Genomic DNA, 25,114 nt, shown 5'->3' with positions numbered 1-25,114 from the left:
ACAAACAAAAAAAAGTCCAGATCAGGCATGAAGAAGGGAAATCTAATTCTAATACATTGGTGTCACATACAAAACAGTCTGTTGCCAGGCAGTTTATTGTGCGACACAGAGTACGCATACGAGGTCGTAAAAATTAAGCTTTGCATGGACATGCCCTGCGGGCGTCCACTTATACTCTAATCCGGTATGCGCGGACCTCCGCGGACCCACGTATGCACAAGTATACTGGAGGCTTAACTTCCTTCTTTGATGATCAGCAGCCCCTCACAGGGGGCGTCAACAGGCCGCCAGCAGGGGGGCATTGTGATAGGCAGCCAGACCAGTTGTTCTGCTGGTGGCACTAAAGTTTGGAGCTTTACTCCAACACCTTCTGAGTCCTGATGGACCGAGGTCACTAATGATGATTTGCCGTTGGTAAGTGTGGCTCCACTCGGCTCGGCTCTTCTCAGGTGGACGTGATTCGTCCCTACAATGGAGGCTGACATGTTAAGGTTATTCTCTTTGCACCAGCTCTCCAGGTGTTCCACCTCCTGCCTGTAGCTGGACTCATCATTGTTTGTGATGCATCCCACCACCGCTGTATCATCTGCAAACTTTACAATGTGACAGCCTGGATGGGTAGCTGCACAATCATACGTGAGCAGAGTAAACAGGAGGGGGCTCAACTAGGGTTGTTATAGATAAACCGATACGACCGGATATCCGGTTTGACAAGCTAGCGATATGGTTGTGTCGGTAGCAGCCGTATAAATCGACAGCAACCAGCCACAAATGCTGAGATGAACCGGTTGAAGAGACATGAACCGGGTATCGCGAGACTAGCTCGGTTGACAGTGCGTTTATAAAACAACGCGAGAGTCGGAAATGCCCGCGAAGCTATTCTCACGCATGCTCCGTAGCTCACCAAGACAACGAGAATGGATGTAAATAGTAGCAGCGTTAGCGGGTCACCGAGAAAGATTTTCAATACAGCAGCCAGACAAAAGTCTAAAGTGTGGAACGTTTTCGGGTTTTACAAGAAGGACGGAAAACTCGACAAAAACCACGCTATTTGTAAGCTATGCAGAGCACCTCTGAAGTACACTGGTAGCACAACAAACCTTGATCAACATGCAACGAGAAAACACAGAGAGGAGTATGGCGAACTTCTCAAGCCCCATAACAACGAGCAGGAGCAGGCAGCTGCCACACAGACAGCGACGGGTAACGTTATCACTAAATTTTACGGGCAACTCGGCGACAGTTCATCACGAGCTAAGGATATAACGGCATCAATAACCCGTTTCATAGCTAAGGGCTTATGGCCATACAATATAGTGGAGGGGGAAGGATTTCAGGATTTGATTCATACGTTAGAGCCCAGATATAAGATTCCGTCCCGGCAGCATATCACAAACACATGCATGCCAGCGTTGTATGCCCAAGTGAAGAGCCAAGTTGAAAAAGAATTGGCACATGCAGAGCGAGTTGCTATTACAACCGATGCCTGGACGTCATGCTCCACTGAGTCTTACGTGACCATCACTGTCCACTACATCTCTCCAGACTGGAAGTTAAATGTGCATGTGTTACAAACCAGGGCATTCAAAGGATCCCACACTGGGAAAAACATTGGTGCTCTGCTAAAACAGGCATGTGTTGACTGGAACCTTCTTGATAAAGATCCAGCCCTGGTGACAGACAATGCCACAAACATGGTATTAGCTGGAGTGGAAGCAGAGATGACCCCTCACCTCATGTGCTTTGCACACACTATTAATCTCGCCACACAGAAAGCCTTTAAAGTTGACACAGTAGCAAGGTTGCTGGGGAGAGTGAGGAAAGCCGTTGCCTTTTTTCATCGTAGTGTGAGGGCAGCAGAAATCCTTCAAGAGAAACAGAAACAACTAGCCTTGCCTTCCCACAAACTCATCCAAGATGTATCCACGCGGTGGAATAGCTCCCATGACATGCTTGAACGCTTTTTTGAGCAACATCCTGCGATTTCTGCAGCACTCATGTCCAGGGACCTCAGAAAAGGAGAAGAGGTGAATACTCTCAAGCACAAAGACTTCTGCGACATTGAAGACATTGTCAAACTGATGGCGCCGGTCAAACTTGTGACTACCAGCATGTCTGAAGACAAGCGACCCACACTCTCAATGATTCTTCCTGTAAAAGCAAAGCTTAAAAAGAACTTTGAACCATCAGATGAAGACTCAGTGTTAATCAGAGAGATGAAGCAGGCGTTCAAGAATGACTTGGAGAAACGCTACACAGGCCTTGAACATCTCTTCCACACTGCAGCAGCTCTGGACCCCCGTTTTAAGTCCCTGCCCTTCCTCAGTAACCATGATGCAGAGAGGACATTCACAAGCATATCAGCAGAAGCAGCATCCCTGCATCACAAGGTAAATCCCCCAACACACTGACAAAATACATATTACAGTACATTCACTTACAGTCTGCTGTGTTTTGTTGCTGTCATTAGATTTATTCTGACTACTGTTTATTTGATTCTTTACACTGCATTTAACCATACTGTACACTAAATGTTATTTCATGTTTTATTTCTAGGTAACGGGGGGTTCAGTTCAGAGAGGTCCAGTGCAGACTGATCCATGTCAGAGTGAACCTGCAAATGGAGATCCGGACGTCTGCATTGATGTACCCCAGACCCAAGATGAGCATAAAGGTTTGTGTGTTTTATAACTTGTGATCAAGAACGAGAAGTCTTTGTCTTAAACTTGTGCTGCAGTCATAGTATCAGTATAAAACACATTCACTATAATGAGAGGATCTACATGCAAAGAAAGAGTTAAATAATAATGATGATGATAATGATACATATTTTACATATGTACACGAGTCCTTACATAAATAAATTCTGAACATCAAATGAAGATTTATACATAAAATGGTAGTCAATTAAAAAACTTCATGGCAAACATAGCCAGTAATATATGGTACTTGTTTTCTATTTCAGATGATAAACCTCCTTGTAAAAAGAAGAAAATGTCAGCCTGGACCAGCTGTTGGGAGAAGACTTTCAAGTAAGGACGGCATCTAGATCTGTGAGGGACCAGGCCAATGAAGAAGTCAAGAGGTACAGAGAGCGTGATCCTTTGCCCCTGAACAAAAACCCCACTACAGTGGTGGAAAGAGCAACAGGACTTGCCACTGCTGTCATCTGTGGCTAAAATGTATCTGTGCATACCGGCCACCAGTGTGACATCTGAGAGAGTTTTCAGCACTGCAGGAGATACTGTTTCCACAAAACGCAGTCTACTCAAACATGAGCATGTGGATCAGCTGATTTTCCTTAAGAAAAATCTGCTGCAAAAAAAAGATGAGGACAGTGATTATGACGAATAAAAATATAATGTAGGTAAACATACAAACATAAGGAAGTGAACTACTTCACTGTGTTTGAGTTCAGATTGAACCTGACGTGAATGTAGAAATGCAGGACATTACTTTTGTTCAGACTACCTCACCAGGTCAGAAAGCTGCAGTTTGATTTCTTTTATACATGTAATCGGCACTTTGACTGTTGATATGTGCTGCTGATTATCCATGCTGCTGATCTGATCTCATGCTGCTGTTTAAATGACATGATGTTATATTAATCTGTGCCCACCTGCTCACACAAACTCATGTTCGTGCTGCTGTTGTTAGGCGTACTGTTCTTGCATTATGTTTTTGTATTATTAAGTTCAAGCTCAAGTTGTGTTTATTTGTCATATGCAAGGTTAACACAATGAAATGTTCAGGATGAGAAGAACCGATTTGACTTGCTAAAAAACAAAAAACAAGCAAACAAGAAATACTAAAGCATGCAATAAGGGTACAAAATAAACTACCAAAAAGTGAAAAAGTAATTATAATATTTACAAAGTTTCTGAAGAGAAAAATGGTAAACAACAACACTGTAGAATTTTTACAGTGAAGCAGAATGAATTTGTGTGAATAAGTATTTCAAGGTAGTAATGTAATATAAGCTAAAATGCACATGATATATATTGCACATAACTACCAAACTACGCAGGGTATGTGACAGGTTATTGCACAGGTGCTTTGTGCTTACTGAAGCTTATTCCTATTTTTTTTTATTTTTTTTTATTACATGCTGCTGTAATCATTTGTGCATTTTATAATTTTTCTTTATTTTCTCATTTTATACTGATCCCATCAAACAAAGAAATATTCTTTTAGCTGGTCTTTTTAGGTCCATGTCTAAAAATAAACACATTTGACATGTGATTCTGTTGTTTGGCTTTTTACTTTATTTTTGCCAGTGCCTTACTGCACGCTTTTAGATATGATATATGTAAACTTTTACAAATTTAAAAATAATGTAAGAATGTCACATTCATAGAAATGGCCCTTTTTGTTCATAATTAATATTTGTCTACATTCAACAAATGTTAAACTGTAGAATTATATAAAGTTGAATCGAATCGAACCGAATCGCTCTTCCACTGTATCGAATCGAATCAAATCGTTCTGTTTTTAAAATAAATCGTTTTTGAATCGAATCGTAACCTTTGTATCTAGATGCGAATCGAATCGTCTATCACACAGAGATGTACAACCCTAGGCTCAACACACATCCCTGAGGAGAGCCAGTGCTGAGGGTTATGGTGGAGGAGGATAAGTTGTGGATCCTCACTAACTGTGGTCTGTTTGTTAAAAAGTCTAGTACCCAGTTGCAAATGGAGGGGCTTAGTCCTAGTGTGGATAGTTTGTCCATCAGGGTTTGGGGGATCATGGTGTTGAAGGCGGATGTGAAGTCCACAAAGAGCATACAGACTTAAGAGTTTGTCTGCTCCAGGTGGTTGAGCGCAGTGTGGACCACAGAGGAGATTGCATCCTCTGTTGATCGGTTCTCACGGTATGCATACTGATGAGGGTCCACGTTCATGTTGATGGTTGTTTTGATGTGAGTCATGACCAGTTTTTCGAAGCATTTAGCGACTATCGGGGTGAGGGCCACTGGCCGATAGTCATTCAGACCAGTCACTGTAGAGCTTTTTGGGACTGGGATGATGGTGGCAGTCTTCAGGCAGGTGGGAACTGTCTCCAGGGTAAGTGAGGTGTTAAAGATGTCTGCCAGCACCTCACAGAGCTGATCAGCACATTCCTTCAACACTTTTCCGGGGATGTTGTCTGGGCTAGTTGCTTTGTGCGGATTAATCCTCCTGAAAGTACTCCTTACTTCTGCTGAGGTCACGCTGAGATGCTCTTCATCCGGTGGTGAGGCGAGTCTGGTGCTGGGTGGTCTGTTCGGGTTTTCAAAGCGTGCATAGAACTTGTTGAGGGCATCAGGCAGAGATGGGTCTTTGGGGCATTGTTCGCTCCTTCCTTTATAATCTGTTATGCACTTATTGCCCCTCCACATGCTCCGAGGGTCTTGTGAGATGAATTGACCCTCGATCCTCTGTGCATATGTGGCCTTGGCCTTCTTAATACCAGCAACCAGCTCTTTTCTTGTCTTACTCAGCTCCTGTGAGTTTCCAGACCTGAAGGCAGTGTTCCTGGCTTCCAGCAGGGTACGCACCTCTGCATTCAGCCAAGGTTTTCTGTTTGGGTAGCTTTTAACATTTCTGATAGTGGAGACGGTTTCAGTACATGTACTAATGTAACCAAGAACTGAGGATGTGTATTGGTCAAGATCAAGCAAACCTCCATTTTCAGAAGCTTCTCTGAAAACCTGCCAGTCTGTTCGATCAAAACAATCTCTCAGTATGGGGCCACTGTCCTGGATCCAACATTTAACTTTCTTTTGTACCGGTCTGGAGCGTCTCAGCGGGGGCATGTAAGCAGGAGCCAGGAAGATTGAGATGTGGTCTGACAGACCTAGGTGGGGGCGGGGTTTGGATTTGTATGCATTTTTTACGTTCGTGTAAACACGGTCCAGCGTCTTGTCTCCACGTGTCGGAATCGCCACATGTTGATTAAAGCTTGGGAGACAGTCCTTTAGATTCACGTGGTTAAAGTCTCAGGCTACAACGTAAAGAACCTTGGTGTGTTTGCTCTGCAGCGAGCTGATGATATCATGAAGCTCCTGCAGTGATTCATTAGCATTAGCGTCCGGAGGAATGTAAACAACAGAGATGAAAGTCACCGTGAACTCGCGGGGTAGATAATGTGGCCGACATTTCACTGTTGTTTGCTCCAAAGCCTTCGAGCATGAGCTATTTACAACAGTACAGTTCGTGCACCAACTTTTACTCACGTAAATGCACACTCCGCCTCCCCATGATTTCCCCGTTAGCTCGCTGCAGCGGTCCGCTCGAAAAAAAAAGTCTGTCATCCAGCTGGAAGACTGTATCTGGCGTTTCGCTTGTAATCCACGTTTCCGTGAGGCAAAGCACTGCACACTTCTTCATCTCCTCTGAGGCGCCCGCTCTCAGATGAAGTAAATCCACCTTGTTGTTCAACGAGCGGACGTTCGACAGAAAGAGACGGCATGGGGAGTTTATCGGCTTTAGCGTTAGATCATAGCCTCACCATAACCCCCGCCCGGCATCCTCTCCTCTTAAGCCGGGAGCAGCGCTTCCTCTTCTGCCCGCTGGAACGCCTCTGCTGCAGCTTCCAGGTAGATGACTTTAAGATCTGCATTCTGCCGAGCGTAGTTTTGAGTTTGTTGCTGATTTCTGCTATATTTCGTGGCAAATCCGCTCCTATTCTCATCAGTTCGGTTCGGCTATAGTTCACACGCATAAATCGCGCGGAGTCAGGCACAGAGTCAATATCAAAACTTCTAAAAACTGGGATGGTACCGGGAGCCTGTGAAGCTGCAACTGCTCTGAGCACGGCCATCTTGGTCATTAGTGGGGTCCTGTGGGGTATTACAATACAACTTAGTACTATCAAAAGTCAGTGGTCACTGTTCCAACAGTTCATGGTCAATAATCCAGGTTACAAATCTAACAATGTTCAGTCAGGTCATCTGGACGGTTTCTTTTTTTTTTTTTTTCTTGAGACATTTTATCTTTCATCTAAAGGACATATTCAGACTGAGAAGCCACAAGCAAACTGGAGTCCCACAAATACCACACTCCCATATTGGAAAAACACTATGGGTGTTCTTTGGTCCACTATGGGTTCTCCCATAGTGGAACAGTGGTCACTGTTCCTGACGGCGACGCAGTTTGATGGATTTCATTTGTATTTTTCCAGAATTGCACAAGGAGAAAGAAAAACCTAAAGTCGTGATGGAACCAGAATACTAACAGTCTAATAAAATCCTGTGCAATGATTATAGATGGACATCCCTCAAAACAGGAATAACTACAGTGAAAGGCTGGATGTTAGCTGATGTTAATGAGTGACTTACGTTGGAACTGCTGGTGAGAAGGACGGTAAATCCCCTGGTGGTAGTTACTGGGTGGAGGAGTGTTGCTGTACTGCCCTCCACCTTGTTGATTTCTGTTCACACTGTGACTGAAAGGAGACAAGATCTGCTGTTAAAAATCAGAGGAATACAAATTTATTCTTAAAAGGGCCAACTGTTAACATCCTGCAAAGTTCTGTCTTCTCACAATTTACTCCAAACTATAAAGACAAAAAAGAAAACGAAAGGTAGAAGGAATTAAACGCATTCCATGTTCAGACTGTCCTGCAGTGCACCAACTGGACTTTCTCATAAATTTTTTTCGTTTTTTCATTTATCCTTTATTTATACAGGTTAGTCTCATTGAGCCACGAGAACTCATTTTCAAGAGAGACCTGTTTAGGGAGCAGATTGGGGTTAAGGGCCTTGCTCATGGGCCCAGAGTGGGGCGAATGAGGGTGGGGCAGGTGTGGGTGCTTCACCTACCCCACCCACATTTTTGATGACAATACCGGGGCTTGAACCGGCGATCTTCCGCTCACAGGCCCACCTTCTCTAACCTCTGCGCCACCACTTCCCCAATAATAAAAATAATAATCTAAAAGATTTCAGATGTTCTAATTTACAGACAGACCTCAATTAAATATCTAGGCTGGACACTTTGGTTAGACCTGTTCCTGTGTAGAATTAGATAAACCTAAATAAAATTTAAATTAAAAATTTTCTTTCAGTTTTTCCCCAGCAGCTGTTTGTTCGGTACCATTGCAGCCTGATTAACTGAACATCTGAGTTCATCAGAAAAAAAATAATTCATGGTGTTTCTTCTAATCTCTGTGTGTGTGATTACTTCCTGAACAGTGAGGCTGAGCCAGATGTTCAATTATTCATATTTCCTTAATGATAATATGGACATGTGGAGGAGGGAACTCAGATCCTAATCAGGCCGCTTAATTCAGATGTTTTAAACAAGCTTTATTAAAGTCAGAGCCGAATCAGCTGCCATTGTTCTGTGATGAGCTTTATTACACAAACTGATCAAACTTCTGATTATTCTCAGAAAACTTACAAAACAGACGGCCTTTCACCGAGGAATGTTTAAAGATAATCAGTTTAGTTGTTAAAGTTTGTGTTTGAAGCAATGAACAAGCTTCATACTCACCGCTGGATGGGGGATGATGATCGTGAGATAAATAAATTGATAAATAAATATTTAAATTAAAGATAAATAAATTAAAGGGCCTTCTCCTACTCCATTCCTGTTTCCTGAAATATTTTGCAAAAAGATCTGAAGCTCTCGACCTTGACTAAGTGTCTTCAAACATCTGTTAAGTCCCTGTTTTTAGTTTTCTACACCACCTTATGGTGCTTTTGTTTCATTGTTTTAATGTCATTTTCTTTCACTTTTACTTGTTCTTCTCAATTTATCTGCTTTCTTTTATGATTGTCTTCTGTTGTCATCACTCTGTTAAAATCAGGTCTCTCTTGTAGATGAGTCCTCGAGGCTCAATGGGATTAACCTGTAGAAATAAAGGTTGAATGAAAAACTATAAAACCTAGAAATGTGCCTTTATTTACAGAGGATTTATATTTTTATGCTGTGAAAAAGTTTAAAAATTAGTTTTGGAAGCTTTATTTAAATGAAAGTTTATGACTGAATTTTAAATATGGTTGGTTCAGTTTTTAATAAGTCTGATTCACAATCGTCAAAACATAATGGTTTCCAATATTTTCTCCTAACAGATATGTTTCTGTTACAAATCTTGGAGTAAGAATGGACTCTCATCTTACATTTGAAAATCACATTAAGCATCTGTTTAAAACCTGCTTCTTCCATCTCCGAAATATCTCAAAACTTCGCCCATATCTCATTTTTGCTGATGCAGAGAAACTCGTCCATGCCTTTGTCTCCTCCAGGCTCGACAACTGCAACTCCCTGTTTACTGGAATCCCCGGCAAAAACCTTCAGAAGCTCACCACCTGTGGGAGGGACCAAAGGGGTCGGGTGCATTGTGGGATGGGTGGTGGCCGAGGGCAGGGACCCTGGCGGTCTGATCCTCGGCTACAGAAGCTGGCTATTGGGATGTGGAATGTCACCTCACTGGTGGGGAAGGAACCTGAGCTGGTGTGTGAGGTTGAAAGGTTCCGGCTAGAAATAGTCGGACTCACCTCTACGCATGGCTCTGGCTCTGGAACTGGTTTCCTTGAGAGGGGATGGACACTCTTCCACTCTGGAGTTGCCCCTGGTGAGAGGCGCCGAGCACGAGTGGGCATACTTATTGCCCCCATATCTTGGTGCCTGTGTGTTTGGGTTCACCCTGGTGAATGAGAGGGTAGCCTCCCTCCGCCTACGTGTGGGGGGACGGGTTCTGACTGTCGTTTGTGCTTATGCACCAAACGGCAGTTCAGATTATCCACCCTTTTTGGAGTCCTTGGAGGGGGTACTGGAAAGTGCACCTCCTGGGGACTTCCTTGTTCTGCTGGGGGACTTCAGTGCTCATGTAGGCAATGACAGTGAGACCTGGAGGGGTGTGGTTGGGAGGAACGGCCCCCCTGATCTGAACCAGAGTGGTGTTCTGTTGTTGGACTTCTGTGCTCGTCATGGATTGTCAATAACGAACACCTTGTTCAAGCATAAGGGTGTCCGTATGTGCTCTTGGCACCAGGACACCCTAGGCCGCAGTTCGATGATCGACTTTGTCATCGTCTCATCTGATCTGCGGCCATATGTCTTGGACTTTACTTGGAGTAAAGGAGGCCATCTTTGTGAAAAGAAATCGTCCATCGTTAAACAGGGGTGGAGGCCTACTTGTTCAACTGTCCCCCTCTTACAATGCTGTGATTGCTAGTATCACTCAGCCCTCTGTGAATAGTAAACAGCCATCAGGGTGCTAATGATCCATTGTCAGGCTGATGGTCCTTCTTGAGCATGTGATCAGCTGGTTTTGGTTGTCAGCAGCAAAACTGGTTGATCCACTCTGAGAAGGTGCTATTTAAGAGACTGAGCTGTATACAGCACCTCGGACTGAGGAAGTCTCTCGGATGAGAGACGAAACGTTTCTATATTTTTTTGCTTTGTTTTGTTTTTTGTTTTTTTGAATGTCCAGAGGACCAGATAGAACTTTTTTGGATTTTTCTACCTGGATTATTGAGCATGCATCAGGATACAATATTATTCTGTTTGTGCCGGGGGACTGGATCTTTGGGATGAACCAGTCTTTGCCGTAATGTATTTTGGGGTTTAAAAGCCACTGGGACGTTATGTTTAGAAAATAAACCTCTCAGTTTCTCTGATACTCCCTCAACATAAGGAATGACCACTGGTCTGGGTCTGGGTTCCTCCTTTTCACCTGATGGCTGACTGGAGTCCTGTTTGGGTTTCTTCTCTGCTTTCAGGAAGGCCCAGTTAGGATATCCACATTGCTCTAGAGCCTGTCTTGTGTAGGATTTCTCCTTCTGCCTGGCTCCTGAGTTAGTGGGGACGCTGTCTGCTCTGTGGTACAGAGTCCTGATGACTCCTAACTTGTGCTCTAAAGGGTGATGGGAGTCAAACTGCAAATATTGGTCTGTGTGGGTGGGTTTGCGGTACACCTCGGTTTGCAAAAGTCCTCTATCAGAGACTGAAACCTCACAGTCCAAGAAAGCCAACCTGCCATTTTTTACATCTTCTCATGTGAACTTGATGTATTTATCCACAGAGTTGATGTGGTCAGTAAAATGTTGGACTTCCTGAGATTTAATTTTAACCCAGGTGTCGTCAACATACCTGAACCAATGACTTGGTGGTGTCCCTGAAAAGGACGTCAAGGCTCTCTTTTCTACCTCCTCCATGTACAGGTTGGCAACAATAGGAGAAACTGGAGACCCCATAGCACACCCATGTTTCTGCCTATAATATTGCTCCCCATATGTGAAGTAGGTTGACTGCAGGCACAGTTTCAAGAGTTGACACAGTTGTTCTGTGGAAAGCATGGTCCTGCTGCTCAGAGTGGTGTCTGATTTTAATCTTAAACTGACCACCTCTACTGCATCATCAACAGGAATGCACGTAAAGAGTGATGTGACATCAAACGAGACCATTGTTTCATCAGTCTCCATGATGACATCCCTCACCTTATCCACAAAGTCCATGGTGTTCTGTATGTGGTACCACTTCGCTCTCAGACTGCAGGTTTACTTGTGGTTCCTAGAGTTTCCAGCAGCAAAATGGAGGAAGATCTTTTAGTTATCAGGCTCCTCTCTTGTAAAACAAACTTCCAGTTTCTGTCCATGAGGCTGACACATTGTCCAGCTTTAAGACTGGGATTAAGACTTTCCTTTTTGATAAATCCTATAGTTAGGGTTGGCTTGTTATGCTGCTATAGGCTTAGACTACTAGATGACAAATTGACCTTATTTCCTTAAATGAATTGTTAAAATTGAATAGTTTTCATTTTATACTATTTCTATCTTAACATGTGATTTTTGACCTGCCATTGTGTATCTATTCCTACCAAACCCAGCCGGTCGAAGCAGATGGCCGCTTGTCCTGAGCCTGGTTCTGCTAAAGGTTTCTTCCTCATGAGGGAGTTTTTCCTTTCCACTGTCGCCTTCATGCTTGGTCAAGATGAGTCAGTCGGAGAGTCAGTTTCTTTGTCATTTGCACCCCATGTGGTGGAACGAGATTATGTTCACAGGGTCCCAGTTACATCCAACAATAAAATGTACAATAAAAACAGTAATAGCATCTAAGATATGAACTAAGAAAAACATTAACTAAAAATACACTAAGCACTAACAGCATAAAAACACAATACACTGAACAGCAGCACGGACATGAGTCTGTGTGAACAGATGAGCACGAATGAACACAGCAACATGAAACAGATAATAATAATAATAATATTGTCATCACAATGTCAGCACTGTATGTTTCCATACAATGGCGAAATAAGTCTCTGCATTTAACCCATCCACCACCAGGTGGTGCAGTGGGCAGCTATTGAAGGCGCCCGGGGGGCATTTTGGGGATGAGGCGTGCTGCCCAGAGACGCCACGTGATGTGCAGTGACTGGGGATCGAACCTGGGACTTTCGGGTCCCAAGCCGGCTGCCCTGCCTCTACACCATCTCAGCCCCCATAATATCAGCAGCAACATGAAACAGATCAGCAGCAACATGAACCAGATCAGCAGCAACACAAAACAGATCAGCAGCAACACAAAACAGATCAGCAGCAACACGAAACAGATCAGCAGCAACATGAACCAGATCAGCAGCAACATGATGTGATTTTTCACAGTGATTATTCTGGTTAGAGATTCATGAGTCTAACAACCTCAGGGTAGAAGCTGTTCCTCAGTCTAGTGGTTCTACACTTAATGCTCCTCAACCTCCTTCATGAGGGGAGCGGGGGGGAAGCGAGAGTTCTGTGATGGAGTTAAACTCAAAGCAGTCTGTTCCTCACATAAATAATGTTAAATTCTTATTTTTATATATGAATATTTCTGTTCAGTGTCATGACACGACTTCTGTTGTGACTTGGCGGTACATACATAAAGTGAATTGAATTGAATAGATACAGTGAACAGGAGGATATCAATTTACCGGAGGGCTCTGAAAGCTGACTGGTCCAGGTGAGCCTGTGGTCTGTTCGGGTTGAAGCCCAGCTGGGGTCTCCACGGCTCCCGGTTCCTTCTCTCCCAGTCCTCCGGCTTCAAAACCTTACTGGGAATCCTGCAGAACAAAGATGAAGCATCAAAGTCCATGCTCAATAAACCAGGCATACAAAAAGATGAAGCACATTTCCTTCTCAGGATGGAGGAACATTTGGGGCTGCTTCTCTTTAAATGTGAAATATTAAAATCTATTTTCATATATTTGTAAATAAAAGAAACAGCCAAAGTGGGTCTATGTCCTACAGACACCTTTGAGATTTTTTTTTTCATTCATTCAAATTTTATTTCTACAGGCTAGTCTCATTGAGCCTCGAGGACTCGTTTACAAGAGAGACCTGTTCCAGACACACCATATAAGGTACAGACAACAACAATAACAGTAAACTATACCATACCATACCACTTTATTTATAAAGCACTTAAAACAGCTACAAGGCCAACCAAAGTGCTGTACAGACAGAACAACAGGTAACACACAAAGCAAAATACAAAATGAGGTAAATCAGAATATAGACATAAAAACGATGCATATAATGACGACAAACCAGTGTAGAGCATAAAGGATCAAAACACAGATCATCTGGTGTCCCAGATTAGTGACTCTTTGTTTTTCTGACAGGGTTAGAGCGGAGAGGTCGATGCAGTGGTTTGTGATCGTGTCGTTGGGAGGAAAGAACACGACTTCAGACTTCTTTTCATTAAAACTTAAGAAGTTTAAAGCCATCCAGTCCCTGATGTCAGCCAGGCAGTTGAGCAGCGGTTGAATAGAGCATGTACCATTGTGTCTTAGGGGGAAGTAAATTTGACAGTCATCGGCATAGAAGTGGAAGGGCATGTTGTGTTTCCGGAAAATAGCACCAAGCAGCACCAATTGAGGACTGATCCTGTGACGCCCACCCACTGCTCCAACCTAGCAATGAGGATCTCATGGTCGATGGTGTCAAAGGCGGCTGTGAGGTCCAACAGGACAAGCAGCACAGAATCACCGGTATCTGTGAATCTGAAGATGTCGTTAAAGACCTTCAGCAGGGCAGTTTCAGTGCTGAGGAGAGGTTTAAAGCCAGATTGGAAAAGCTCTAAGATGGCGTGATCCTCCAGGAAGCACGTCAACTGGGACTCGAATATTTTCTCCAGTACTTTAGAAACAAATGGGAGTTTGGAGACAGGCCGGAAGTTGGACATGACTGAGGGGTCAAGGTTTGTTTTTTTCAGGAGAGGCTGGACGGCAGCACGTTTAAAGGTTTTTGGCACCACGCCAGTGGATAAACTGCTGTTTACTATGGCAAGAATGGACGGACCTAGAGTTGGAAACACCTCCTTTAGTAGTCGAGGGGGGACCACATCAAAGGGAGAACCAGAAGGTTTCAAGTTGCACATGACCTGCTCTAGAGAAGATAGAGTGATGGGTTCAAATGGTCAAAATGAGCTACAGATTGAGGTGGGATGATGGGTCATGAGTTGGAGGGGAAATGAGAGCCCTGGTGGTCGCAATTTTTTCCAAAAAGAAATGTAAGAAGTTCTCGCACAGCTCAGTCGAGGCTTCCAGAGGTGATGGTTCAGTGAGGTGGAGAACAAAGTTTAGGGTGGAGAAGAGGACACGTGGGTTGTGAGAGTTTGAGGTAATTATATCAGAGAAGTATTTGGATTTAGCAGCTTTTACTGTTTTCTGATAACGGCACCAACTCTCTTTAAGTATTTGAAAAGAGACCTGCAGCCTGTCTTTCCTCCACTTTCGTTCCGCCCTCCTACATTGCTGCCTAACGGCCTTGGTGACGTCACTCAGCCAAGGTTCTGCTCTCAGTTTTATTTTCTAGTTTTAACAGGCGCAACATGATCCAGAGTCTTTAATCAGACAGAGTTGAACTGGGATGTCAGCTCCTCAGTGGTGGTGAGAAACACTGGGGGCTGAATTATCATTTCAGAGTTATAAACATCTGTGAAACGTGTGGCAATGACAACAATAAACTACAGTAAAAATGCAGTTAAAATAAGAGTAGAGTATAAAACAATAAATCAGGGTGCTGTAAAACAGCGTCTTGTAAAAAGACCTGAAGCTCTCGACCTTTGACCTCTCTAAGTGACTTTAAGAATCTGTTGGACTCCTGGCAGGGACCAATGCAGACATGTTCCTGTTTTTAGTTTTCTACATTCACCTTAGAATCTAGCTGTTTTTTGTTACCTTTTTCTTTTAGCCATCCTATTTGTTTAAAAAAAAAAAACTGGAGTATGACTTTTGTTAACCGTTTATTGTTGTTGCTGTTGTCCATTGTTGTCATCTTTCTTTGTTGAAATCAGGTCGCTCTTGTAAATGAGTCCTCGAGGCTCAATGGGATTTTCCTGTCTAAATAAAGGTTGAATGAATGGACTTTTTTACTTTGTTCAACACGACTCGTCTAAATGATGTTTCTCATGAAGCTTGAGGACAATAAGGTGTGGGGTTTTAAAGACATTTCAACTTTAATGCACCTGAACACACAGCGTCTCTTACACCTGCAGCGTCTCACAGTGTCAGTTACTGCTAAGCTAAGATGCTACAGATGTAGCGCTCCACTTCTCTCCTCCTAATATGAATATGTTTATGATCAACCCCCTGGTCAACAACTGCCCACACTAAGCTGCTAAACTGGCGAGCGCGTAACACAGGTACCTCCACCTCCTCCACCTGTGCGCGTTTTCTGCCGAGGCAAGAGGCAGGAAGGGACGGTGGAGAGCTGGAGGTAACCAGGAAAACCTGGAGTGGAGTTTTAGTGGCCTGAATATTCTCCTATTAATCAAGTGGAATGGATTTGTTCACGAAGAAAGCGAAACTGCGCCGCCTGAACTAATATTTTATAGTAAAAGTGGGGGGGTCCAAATGAACGTTTTTTTGAATGTGGGGGGGACTTGTCCCCTTCACATATAACGGTTGCAACGCCTATGATTAAATGACCTTCATCACAGTACAGTTAGCTCTCATTGTGTTTCTAAATGTAATCAAGATGAGCTCATCGTTGTTGTTAAAACAACATGTAAAACTGAGTTGAATGAGATATTTATGATCAACTGCAAACACCTGAAACTGATTCTCTCGCTTCATGAGTTGAAGGTAAACGAATAAAGTTCACAGAAACAAAGCTCTCTGCTATAATGTGGTCTTAAATATCCGTCTGTGAACGTTAATATTCATTTAGATTAAGTAAAGCAGTAGAAACAGCCTCTCTGACCGAGACAGGAACTCAGTAGGGTCCCACAGCCTGTCTCTCTCTGTATATCTGTGTGTCTCTCCGTCTTTCTCCCTCCCTCTGTGTGTCTCTCTGTCTGACCGTCTCTATTTTTCCTCCCCGTCTCTCCCTGTATTTCTCCTTCATCCTCTCTCTCTCTGTCTGTCTCTATTGTCCCTGGGCGTGATAATGGACCCTTCCCTGAAACTTAACAATCATGTAAACATGATTGTTAAATCCTGCTTCTTCCAACTGAGGCGGCTGTCTAAACTGAAGCCCATATTGTCCAAAAAGAACCTGGAGACAGTAATACATGCATTCATTACATCTAGGCTTGATTACTGCAATTCACTCCTGTTTGGTATCAGTCAGACCTCCATTGCACGACTACAACTGGTCCAGAATGCAGCAGCCCCATTTTTAACCAGTACAGGCAAAAGAGAGCACATTACACCAGTTTTGGCCTCACTGCACTGGTTACCGGTTCACTTTCGAATCCAGTTCAAAATACTCATGTATGTCTACAAATCACTGAACAGTGTCGCCCCCCCATCTCTCTGATCTGCTACAACCGTATGTCCCACCATGTTCCCTGAGGTCAGCGGACCAGTTGCTCCTCACAGTTCCAGGAACTCGTCTTAAGCGCAGAGGTGACAGGGCCTTCTCTGTAGCAGGACAAAGACTTTGGAACGAGTTACCTCTGCTTGTCAGACAGGCCCCCTCCCTCTCGGTTTTCAAGTCCCATTTAAAAACCCACTACTATTCAGTAGCTTTCAACACAAGATGATCTGTGTTTGATCCTGTATGCTCCACACTGGTTTGTCGTCATTATCTGCATCATTTTCATGTCTATATTCTGATTTACCTCATTTTGTATTTTGCTTTGTGTGTTACCTGTTGTTCTCTGTACAGCACTTTGGTTGGCCTTGTAGCTGTTTTAAGTGCTTTATAAATAAAGTGGTATGGTATGGTATTTTTCTCTCTCCGTCTCCCTCTCTCACATTAGGGGTGTAACGGTACGCTAAAATCACATTTCGGTTCATTTTCGGTACAAAAGACGACAGACTTACAAAATGTTTATTTTGAAAATATGCCAAGTAAACAATAAGTTTGTATGAAAATAAATAAAAGTGATCCATTTGGATGATATTTTAAATAAACAGCACTCTTTACAATAAATAAACTATACTAACAATAATAATCTTAATAAATACAATAACAGTCAGAAGCAGAAGCAGAACAATAAGCAGCAACAGATTGTTTACAATCTAACTAATCAAGTTTGAAGTTTTTGTCCAAAAAGACCAACTTGTCCAGATTTTCTACCAAAACCTCAGATCTAGTTGCAGTGAATCTCTCCAGCGGTGGAGAAAACCTCTCACTAACAACAGTAGCAGGAATAAAGAGGTAGAGATTTGATCATGTTGCAGTGTGGCTGGATGTGGCCTCATTATTAGTCACAACCTCTTGGAGCTGCTCCCACAGGCGGGACAAGTCCCTGGAAAAGTTCAGAGTTCACTCATCACACACTTCTTAAAGCTGGAGGTGATCTCTGGTGGATTTCCCTGAAGAGAAGACTCAGCTGCTATCTCTGTCCCAGACTGGAAATAAAACACAAAGAGGTAAAAAAATGAGTTAATAAGATTATAATTTTAAATAAAAAAGTTAATTAGATAATAATAATAATAAAATAATACCTTTTTTTGAAAGATCGTCATTTATTATAAGGTAGTTGAATCTCTTGGTCATCATCATCATCAGGGCAGGGCTTTATTCTGGTCCAGGGCTTGTTGACAATCAGTTTTAGCTTTTTCATAAAGTGCTGCTACAACTTTTTGGCTGAAGTGTTGACATGATAATAATAATAATATTAATAATGTCATCACTGTATGTTTCCATACAATGGTGAAATTAGTCTCTGCATTTAACCCATCCACCACCAGGTGGTGCAGTGCAGCTATTGAAGGCGCCCAGGGAGCATTTTGGGGATGAGGTGTGCTGCCCAGAGACACCACACAGTACGCAGTGACCAGGGATCGAACCTGGGACTTTTGGGTCCCAAGCCGGCTGCCCTGCCTTTAAACCATCTCGGCCCCCTGTCGTAACGGGGCTCAAGAGCTTTAATCATACGCTTAAAGTCGGCGCATCAGCAACATTCAGACGTTGATCCAGAGCTTTAAAAACTCCTACATCTTGTGTTATTGCTCTGGACCGATCTGAATTACCTGATGAAGGTTGTTTAAACGCTGCTGTTATTGGTCTTTGCAACAAACTACGTTCACGTTCAGATGATGTCGTTTCAAGAGCGTTAACAAGTTAGATGTGTTGCTGCTGCAGATCCAATCTCCGTGAAACAACGTCGACACACAGCTTTGGATTTGTTCACTTGTCTTTTAACAAGAAAGACATAATGTTCCCAAACAAGAGACCGCAACGACATGCTAGGCTGCTAATGCTACGCGTGCTGCAAGGTAAGAATGCCGTGTTGAAACACGCTTAGGAACTTTAGTTCCGTGGCGCATAATCTCTCGTTGATAAAATTTAATGAGTGAAAAAATAACCAAAACGGTTCAATACACCCACATGTACCGTTACACCCCTGACTCACATCCATAGTTGGATCTGTCCATTTAATGTTTGACAGAAATATTAAATATTCAAGTGGAATGAGCAAAATGAAAAACTGCTTCCACAGTCAAGAAGTTCAGTATTTTATGAATGAATTCCAGAAAGAAAACGTTCTTACTTTGCTCCAGGCAGGAGGACTGCTTTAAACACAAACTCTTCAGAGAACTGAGGGTCCTTGAACTTCACACTGCACAGAGAACACAAACACCACCTTCAGCACACACTTTATTAGAGATAAAAAAGAAAAAACAGTTCTCATTCAATGCCTTCCTCAGTGGCTAATTTCAGAACACAAACAGAAAAGTCTGTAAAAAATAAACAAAAAAACAGCCACTATGTCCAGTTCATCTCTGGGATCAGTCCTAATCCAAGGGAACAGCGAGGGTCCTGGAAAAACTGAAATGCAAGTTTATCTACAGGTGCATGTAGATAATTAGAACATCGTAAAACAGGTCGTTAAGTGAAACTCATAGCTTCATCGCACAGGCTGGAATATTTCAGCCTTTATCGTAAATTTGATGGTTAGAACTTACAGAGAATGAAAAACTAAAACTCAGGAACTGAGAATGTTCCAGAACCAGCTGCTGGAACCTTTGTCAGTGTCAGAGTCAGAGATTCTTTATTGTCATTCGCACCTCATGTGGTACATGTGGTGGAGCGAAATTATGTACACAGGGTCCCAGTTACATCAAACAATAAAATGTACAAGAAAAACAGTAATAACATCTAAGATATGATTTAAGAAAAACATCAACTAAATATACACCAAGCACTCATAACATAAAACATTGAACATCAGCACAAACATGAACATGAGTCTGTGTGAGCTGATGTGCACGCATGAACACATCAACATTGAAACAGATCAGCAGCAACATGAAACAGATCAGCAGCAACATGATTTGATTTTCACAGTGACCATTCTGGTTAGAGATTCACGAGTCTAACTGCCTCAGGGTAGAAGCTGTTCCTCAGTCTAGTGGTTCTACACTTAATGCTCCTTAACCTCCTTCCTGAGGGGAGTGGGGCAAAAAGTGTGTGTGCTGGGTGAGTGAGGTCCTTCATGATGCAGGTGGCCCTCTTCCTGCATCTGGAGGTGTAGATGTCTGTGATGGTGGGGAGGATGACTCCAACATCTTCTGTGCAGCCTTCACCACTCTCTGCAAAGCTTTTCTTTCTGCAGCTGTGCAGCCTCCATGCCACACGTTGATGCTGAAGCACAGGATGCTCTCCACTGCACACCTGTAGAAGGAGGTGAGGACTGAGCTTCCCAGACCAGCTCGTCTGACAGCCGTCAGTGTGGACCAGAACCAGCAGAGGATTTGGACCCAAACCATCTCTGGCTGTGGACTTCAGAAAACCCAGTGGACCAGAACCAGCAGAGGACATGGACCCAAATGATCACCGACTGTGGAAACTTCACTCTGGACTTTGTGGAGTCTGGACCTCTCCACTCTCCTCCAGACTCTGTGACCTTGATTTATAAATCTTTCATGTGAAAAGAGGACACTGGACCACAGAGACTGTCCAGTTCTTTGTGTCATCAACAGGTAAGATACTTCCGATGTTGTCTCTGATTCAGGAGTGGCTGGACTTAAGGAATGTGACATTTTATGTCCAGGAGTTCATCAGCTGATCAGGCTGACACACCAGGAGTTTACACAACTGACCCTCTTCACAGTATTCTCATTTTTTGAGACACTGACTTTTGAGTTTTTATGATCTGTAAGCAAAGTTCCCTCTAATTTTCCAGATGGGCAGGCCAATGTGCTCTTGTCTCTCCTATTCAGGTTATTCCAGCCGAGAAAACCTCCCAACATGCTAAACCCTGGAGTCATGTGAAAAAGGCGAGCAGATGGAGGTTCACCAGTGTGGACAGATGCGATCAGGATACCGCGAGGGGTGCCGGACGAGCATAAACTCACAAATCCAATTGAAGCTGGTTCTATTTCGTATAGGCTTCGCCCTTTAAGAGCTGTCGCTGATGGGTTTTATCCCGTTATGCGAAGCATCACACTGAAAAGTTTAGTCCACGCTCACCTGCTGTGTGGGCCCCACCCGGTCCGTATAAGTTACGTTAAGAGCGGGTAATCGGCTCCCATTTTTCTTCAGCGAGCTAATAGCACTGTCAGAAGAAGGAAGAAGGAAAGTTGTGTAGATGACCAACCTTTGTTAAGAATGCTTGGCCCGTCACGTCAACCTCCTGTCATCCCGGTGAGCTCTCCTCCCTGAGGAGAAGCTGACGAGCTGTCTTGTTTCAAGGTAAGCGCCGAGGAGTATTTCTCAGTGACAAGTCGCTACACGCTGGTCAACGCCATCTTATAATTTTCCTTTTATCGCCGACCTCGGAGCGAATCGGATGGTTCCTCCGGGACAGGCGACGTCAGCAGCAGCCCCCGCTGCTCCTTCCCTCCTGGAGAGCGTAGTGTCGGTGGAGGGGGGCTGAGCGAATGCTCACCTCATCCCACCTCGTTTGGCATCGGCGATCACACCGCTCCCAGCCGACGGCACCCTCTGGAGTTTGCCCGGCTTAACCCAGGAGACGGCTGACATGAAGGGACCTTTTTTACATCCCGTGCCTTTCCCGCCAGTTTCAGATGATCCAGCGGGACGGTTTTCTGGGCTCTACTCCGGCTCGTCATCTTGATCTCTGGCCTCGCCTTCCCAGCGGTGACGTCCTTCTGGGACGAGGCTGCAGCCGGTCCTGGTAGAATAGGGTGCCGGTTCCCACATCCGCGCCCATCACCAGAGTGGAGTGGTTTCACCGAGCGAGAATCCCCTCAGTGCCCCCGGGAGCTGAGCCTGATGGAGGCTTTTCTCGGAGCAAGATGTCCAAGTTGGACCAGCGTCCCGCACCTCCGGTTAGCGTAATCCAGATGGTGACACCGCTCTCCAACCGAGCACACCAGCATGCGTTTTCCAGACGGCCGCAGCGAACAACACGTTACGCTGTTGGCATACACGTCAGAGGCGGGAGGAGACGCACGCTCATTCTGCAGGGCAGCTGACGTCATCCTCAATCGGTGCGCCTCCTTTGCTGTCTGCCAGCCCGCGCGCTCCAGATGGATAGGTGAACCGTTATCAGCAGGGGATTCACGCTGCAGTACAGCTCAAACCCCGGTACGGAGGAATTCTAGTGACGTTTTCTGTCATTTCTAGAACAGATCTCGTCCCATCTCGCAGAAGCTCAGGAAATTCGGATTAAAATGTAATTTCCAGGGTCTCAGAAGGAGAGGAAAACACAGGGTTCCTCTCTCGTCACTCCCTGGTCCCAACGAACCGGAAAGATGAGATTTATTCTAGATTTGTCAATTTTGAACTGTGAGAAACAACACTCCATTAATGTGCCTGAGCCGCTCTGCAGCCGCAGCACAGAGCAGGGAGGAGAATTCTGCTTTATCTGGACATCTGCTACTGCTGACCAGTTTTTCCAAACAGATGGCAGCAGTGCAACTCACGTAAAACCGGCAGTGACATCAGCTGTTTTCCGTCAGCAGACCTACGTCATACATGTCACTTCACAGAGGCACATACATTTAACGAGCTGTGGGGGCGCTGTGGTTCTCCACACAGCAGCTCATTTAAATGTTTTTTGGAGTATCGCAAGGGTTTTTGAATGTGATCCAACATTTTGCTTCTGTGCTGCGGAATCATCAGGGTTTTTGATTCACACAGACAGCAAGTGACTGTCGCATACATAACCGGCAGGAGGTGTATGCGCTCAACCCATGTGCCACATTGTGAGACAGATGTTGTGTGGGGCACACCAAATCTGCTCTCCATCAGAGTAGTGTTTATCTCCTGTGTTCTGAACAGGGGGCGGATGTGATGTCCAAAGACGGTTTTTGCAGCACGAGGACCGGGGACCTCCCATCCAGACCTGATGGCTCAGACGCGGCAGAAATCCTGTGAGCGGTTGTGGACCTGTTGCAACACGAGAGAACGCTCAATGTCAACTATGGTTATCATTGAGCCCACGAGACGAACTACCGCTAGGGGTAGACGCGTTTGCTCACAGCCTGTGGTCGTAATGCTTCTTCACTTCCCTCACTCCCTCTGATATCATGGTTTTCAATGGACCGAGGTCAGGAGGAGGGACTGACAGCTCTTCTCTCCCAAGTGCGTGAACGCATCATGGTCCCCAGTCCTACGACACCTGTTATCTGGGCGTTCGTGGAATTTGCCATGGAGGGAGGACGCTCTCCTCCAGGCGGGAGGAGCAATCAGGAGTTACCCAGAATAGGCCAGCACCTTTGGTCTGGCCGCTGAGCGGATTAATTTAGAGAGGATGAGTCTCTCTCAAGATGTAGTGCGTACAATTCAGGATTCACGTGCTGCAACCACCACAGCGCTGTTCACATCAAGTGGACAGCTTTTCAGCGCGGCTGTACAGAGAAAGATGTAGAGGCCATTTCATGTCCACTAGGTGGTGTGCCGTCCTTTCTGCAGCAGCTGATGGACAGAAATCTGGCGTTCAGCACGATTAAACGTATGCTACAGCCATCTCTTCTTGTCACAAGGTTTTCAGGGTCAGAACAGTTTTTAATCATCCGCTGATGAAGCGTTTTTTAAAGGTGTTCAAAGACGCAGGCCTGTTTTCACACCCACTTGCTCCACAGTGGGATTTAACGCTGGTCCTGCGAGTCCTGATCTAGGCTCCATCTGAGTTACTGAATCAGGTTCCAATTAAATTCTTGTCTCTTAAAACAGCCCTGCTGCTGGCTTTAACATCCGCTAAGAGGGTGAGAGATTATCTGCCTTCTCTGTCGCCCCGTCGTGTCTTGGAACTCGGGCTGATGGCAGCTCAGCTGATCTAAGACCAAATCCAGTTTTATGCCTAAACATCACAAACTCTTTAAATTAAGAGTGATATCGTTGGAGACCCCCCCCCCCCCCCCCCCCCCCCCCCCCCACCACACACACACACACACAATCAGAAGCATCTTTTCATCTTTGTCCTATGCGGGCGTTGACGTGTTACATAGCGTGCACAGCTGCAATGCGTTGTGCATTATAGAGATGCATCTGCAGGTCGCCTGTTATCCACCCAGCGCTTGTCACACTGGCTGTGTGAGGCCTTTTCTGAAGCCTACAGAGCATCAGATTTAGAGCCTCCGGTCAACCTCAGGGCGCACTCGACCAGAGGTATCGCATCTTCGACTGCTTTCCATAATGGTATGACAATGCAGGATATTTGCACTGCGGCTGCGTGGTCAACACCCTGCTCATTCATTCGCTTTTATCTACGTGATGTGACGGCTCGTTCCATGACACATTCTGTCCTTAGTGTTTACAGAATGAATATTGTTGTTTCATGGAACTCCGTTTTACTCACATCTGTCTGCATGCATTACAGTGTGAGATGTTATCAGTCACAAGTTGTATCTGTTATTTGGTTCTATTGTCACTAATCAGTTCATGACTATTGTTACCAATCAGTTCATTTGATTATAATCAGTTCACTTGTTATTATTAATCTGTTCATACTGTTCAGCCATGAATCAGTTGGTTCATGGCCCCCCTTTCTCAACATCTTTCCTCCCCGTTGAAGTTTCCGGGGCGTTCATGCATTCAGAACGCATAGTTACACAACATGCGTCTGTGCATGGCACACATAATTACGCAATGAGTAATTACGCACATGGGGAGCTGAGTGACAAGACGTTTTTTGGGCAAGCTTCTGCTTCATACGGTGTTCGAATGGACCCAGTGAGGCGAGGACCACATCTGCTTCGCCCTTAACCCACTAAGCGACAGCCTTAAAGGGCGAAGCCTATACGAAATAGAACGTTGGTTACGTACTGTAACCCCAGATTCTATGAATATAGGCGTAGCCCTTTAAGCGTCGGGCCTCACTGGCTCCTAAGTGGCTGAAGAAAAAGCTATTTGGGAGCCGATTACCCGCTCTTAACGTAATTTATACGGACCGGGTGGGGCCCACACAGCAGGTGGGCGTGGACTAAACTTTTCAGTGTGATGCTTCGCATGACGGGATAAAACCCATCAGCGACAGCTCTTAAAGGGCTACGCCTATACTCATAGAATCTGGGGTTACAGTACGTAACCAACATTTTGAGAACTTACCCATAATAAATGCTGCTTTTTCAATAACCCCTTATCAATCAACCTTTATTTATACAGGTAAATCCCATTGAGCCTCGAGGACTCATTTACAAGAGAGACCTGATTTCAACAAAGAAAGATGACAACAATGGACAACAGCAACAACAATAAACAGTTATAAAAACTCATACTACAGTTTTTTTTGTTTTTTTTTTAACAAATAGGATGGCTAAAAGGAAAAAGGTAACAAAA

The 25,114-nt window shown here is 44.4% G+C and overlaps 1 protein-coding gene across 1 annotated transcript in view; it reads right to left on the bottom strand.

Annotated features, from left to right (window-relative positions):
• Positions 1 to 25,114, bottom strand: part of xrn2 (5'-3' exoribonuclease 2) — a gene marked incomplete in the record, with an annotated part of 147,199 nt that overhangs the window by 17,362 nt on the left and 104,723 nt on the right. Inside the window, 3 exon segments of the mRNA XM_037686039.1 lie at positions 7,322 to 7,428; positions 12,901 to 13,029; positions 18,918 to 18,986. Coding sequence (XP_037541967.1) covers positions 7,322 to 7,428; positions 12,901 to 13,029; positions 18,918 to 18,986 — 305 coding nt within the window.

The sequence above is a fragment of the Nematolebias whitei genome, chromosome 12 (genome assembly GCF_014905685.2).
Source record: "Nematolebias whitei isolate Nwh7 chromosome 12, NemWhi1, whole genome shotgun sequence".
Classification (NCBI taxonomy): Eukaryota; Metazoa; Chordata; class Actinopteri; order Cyprinodontiformes; family Rivulidae; genus Nematolebias; species Nematolebias whitei.
This window is presented reverse-complemented; position numbering and strand designations above follow the sequence as displayed.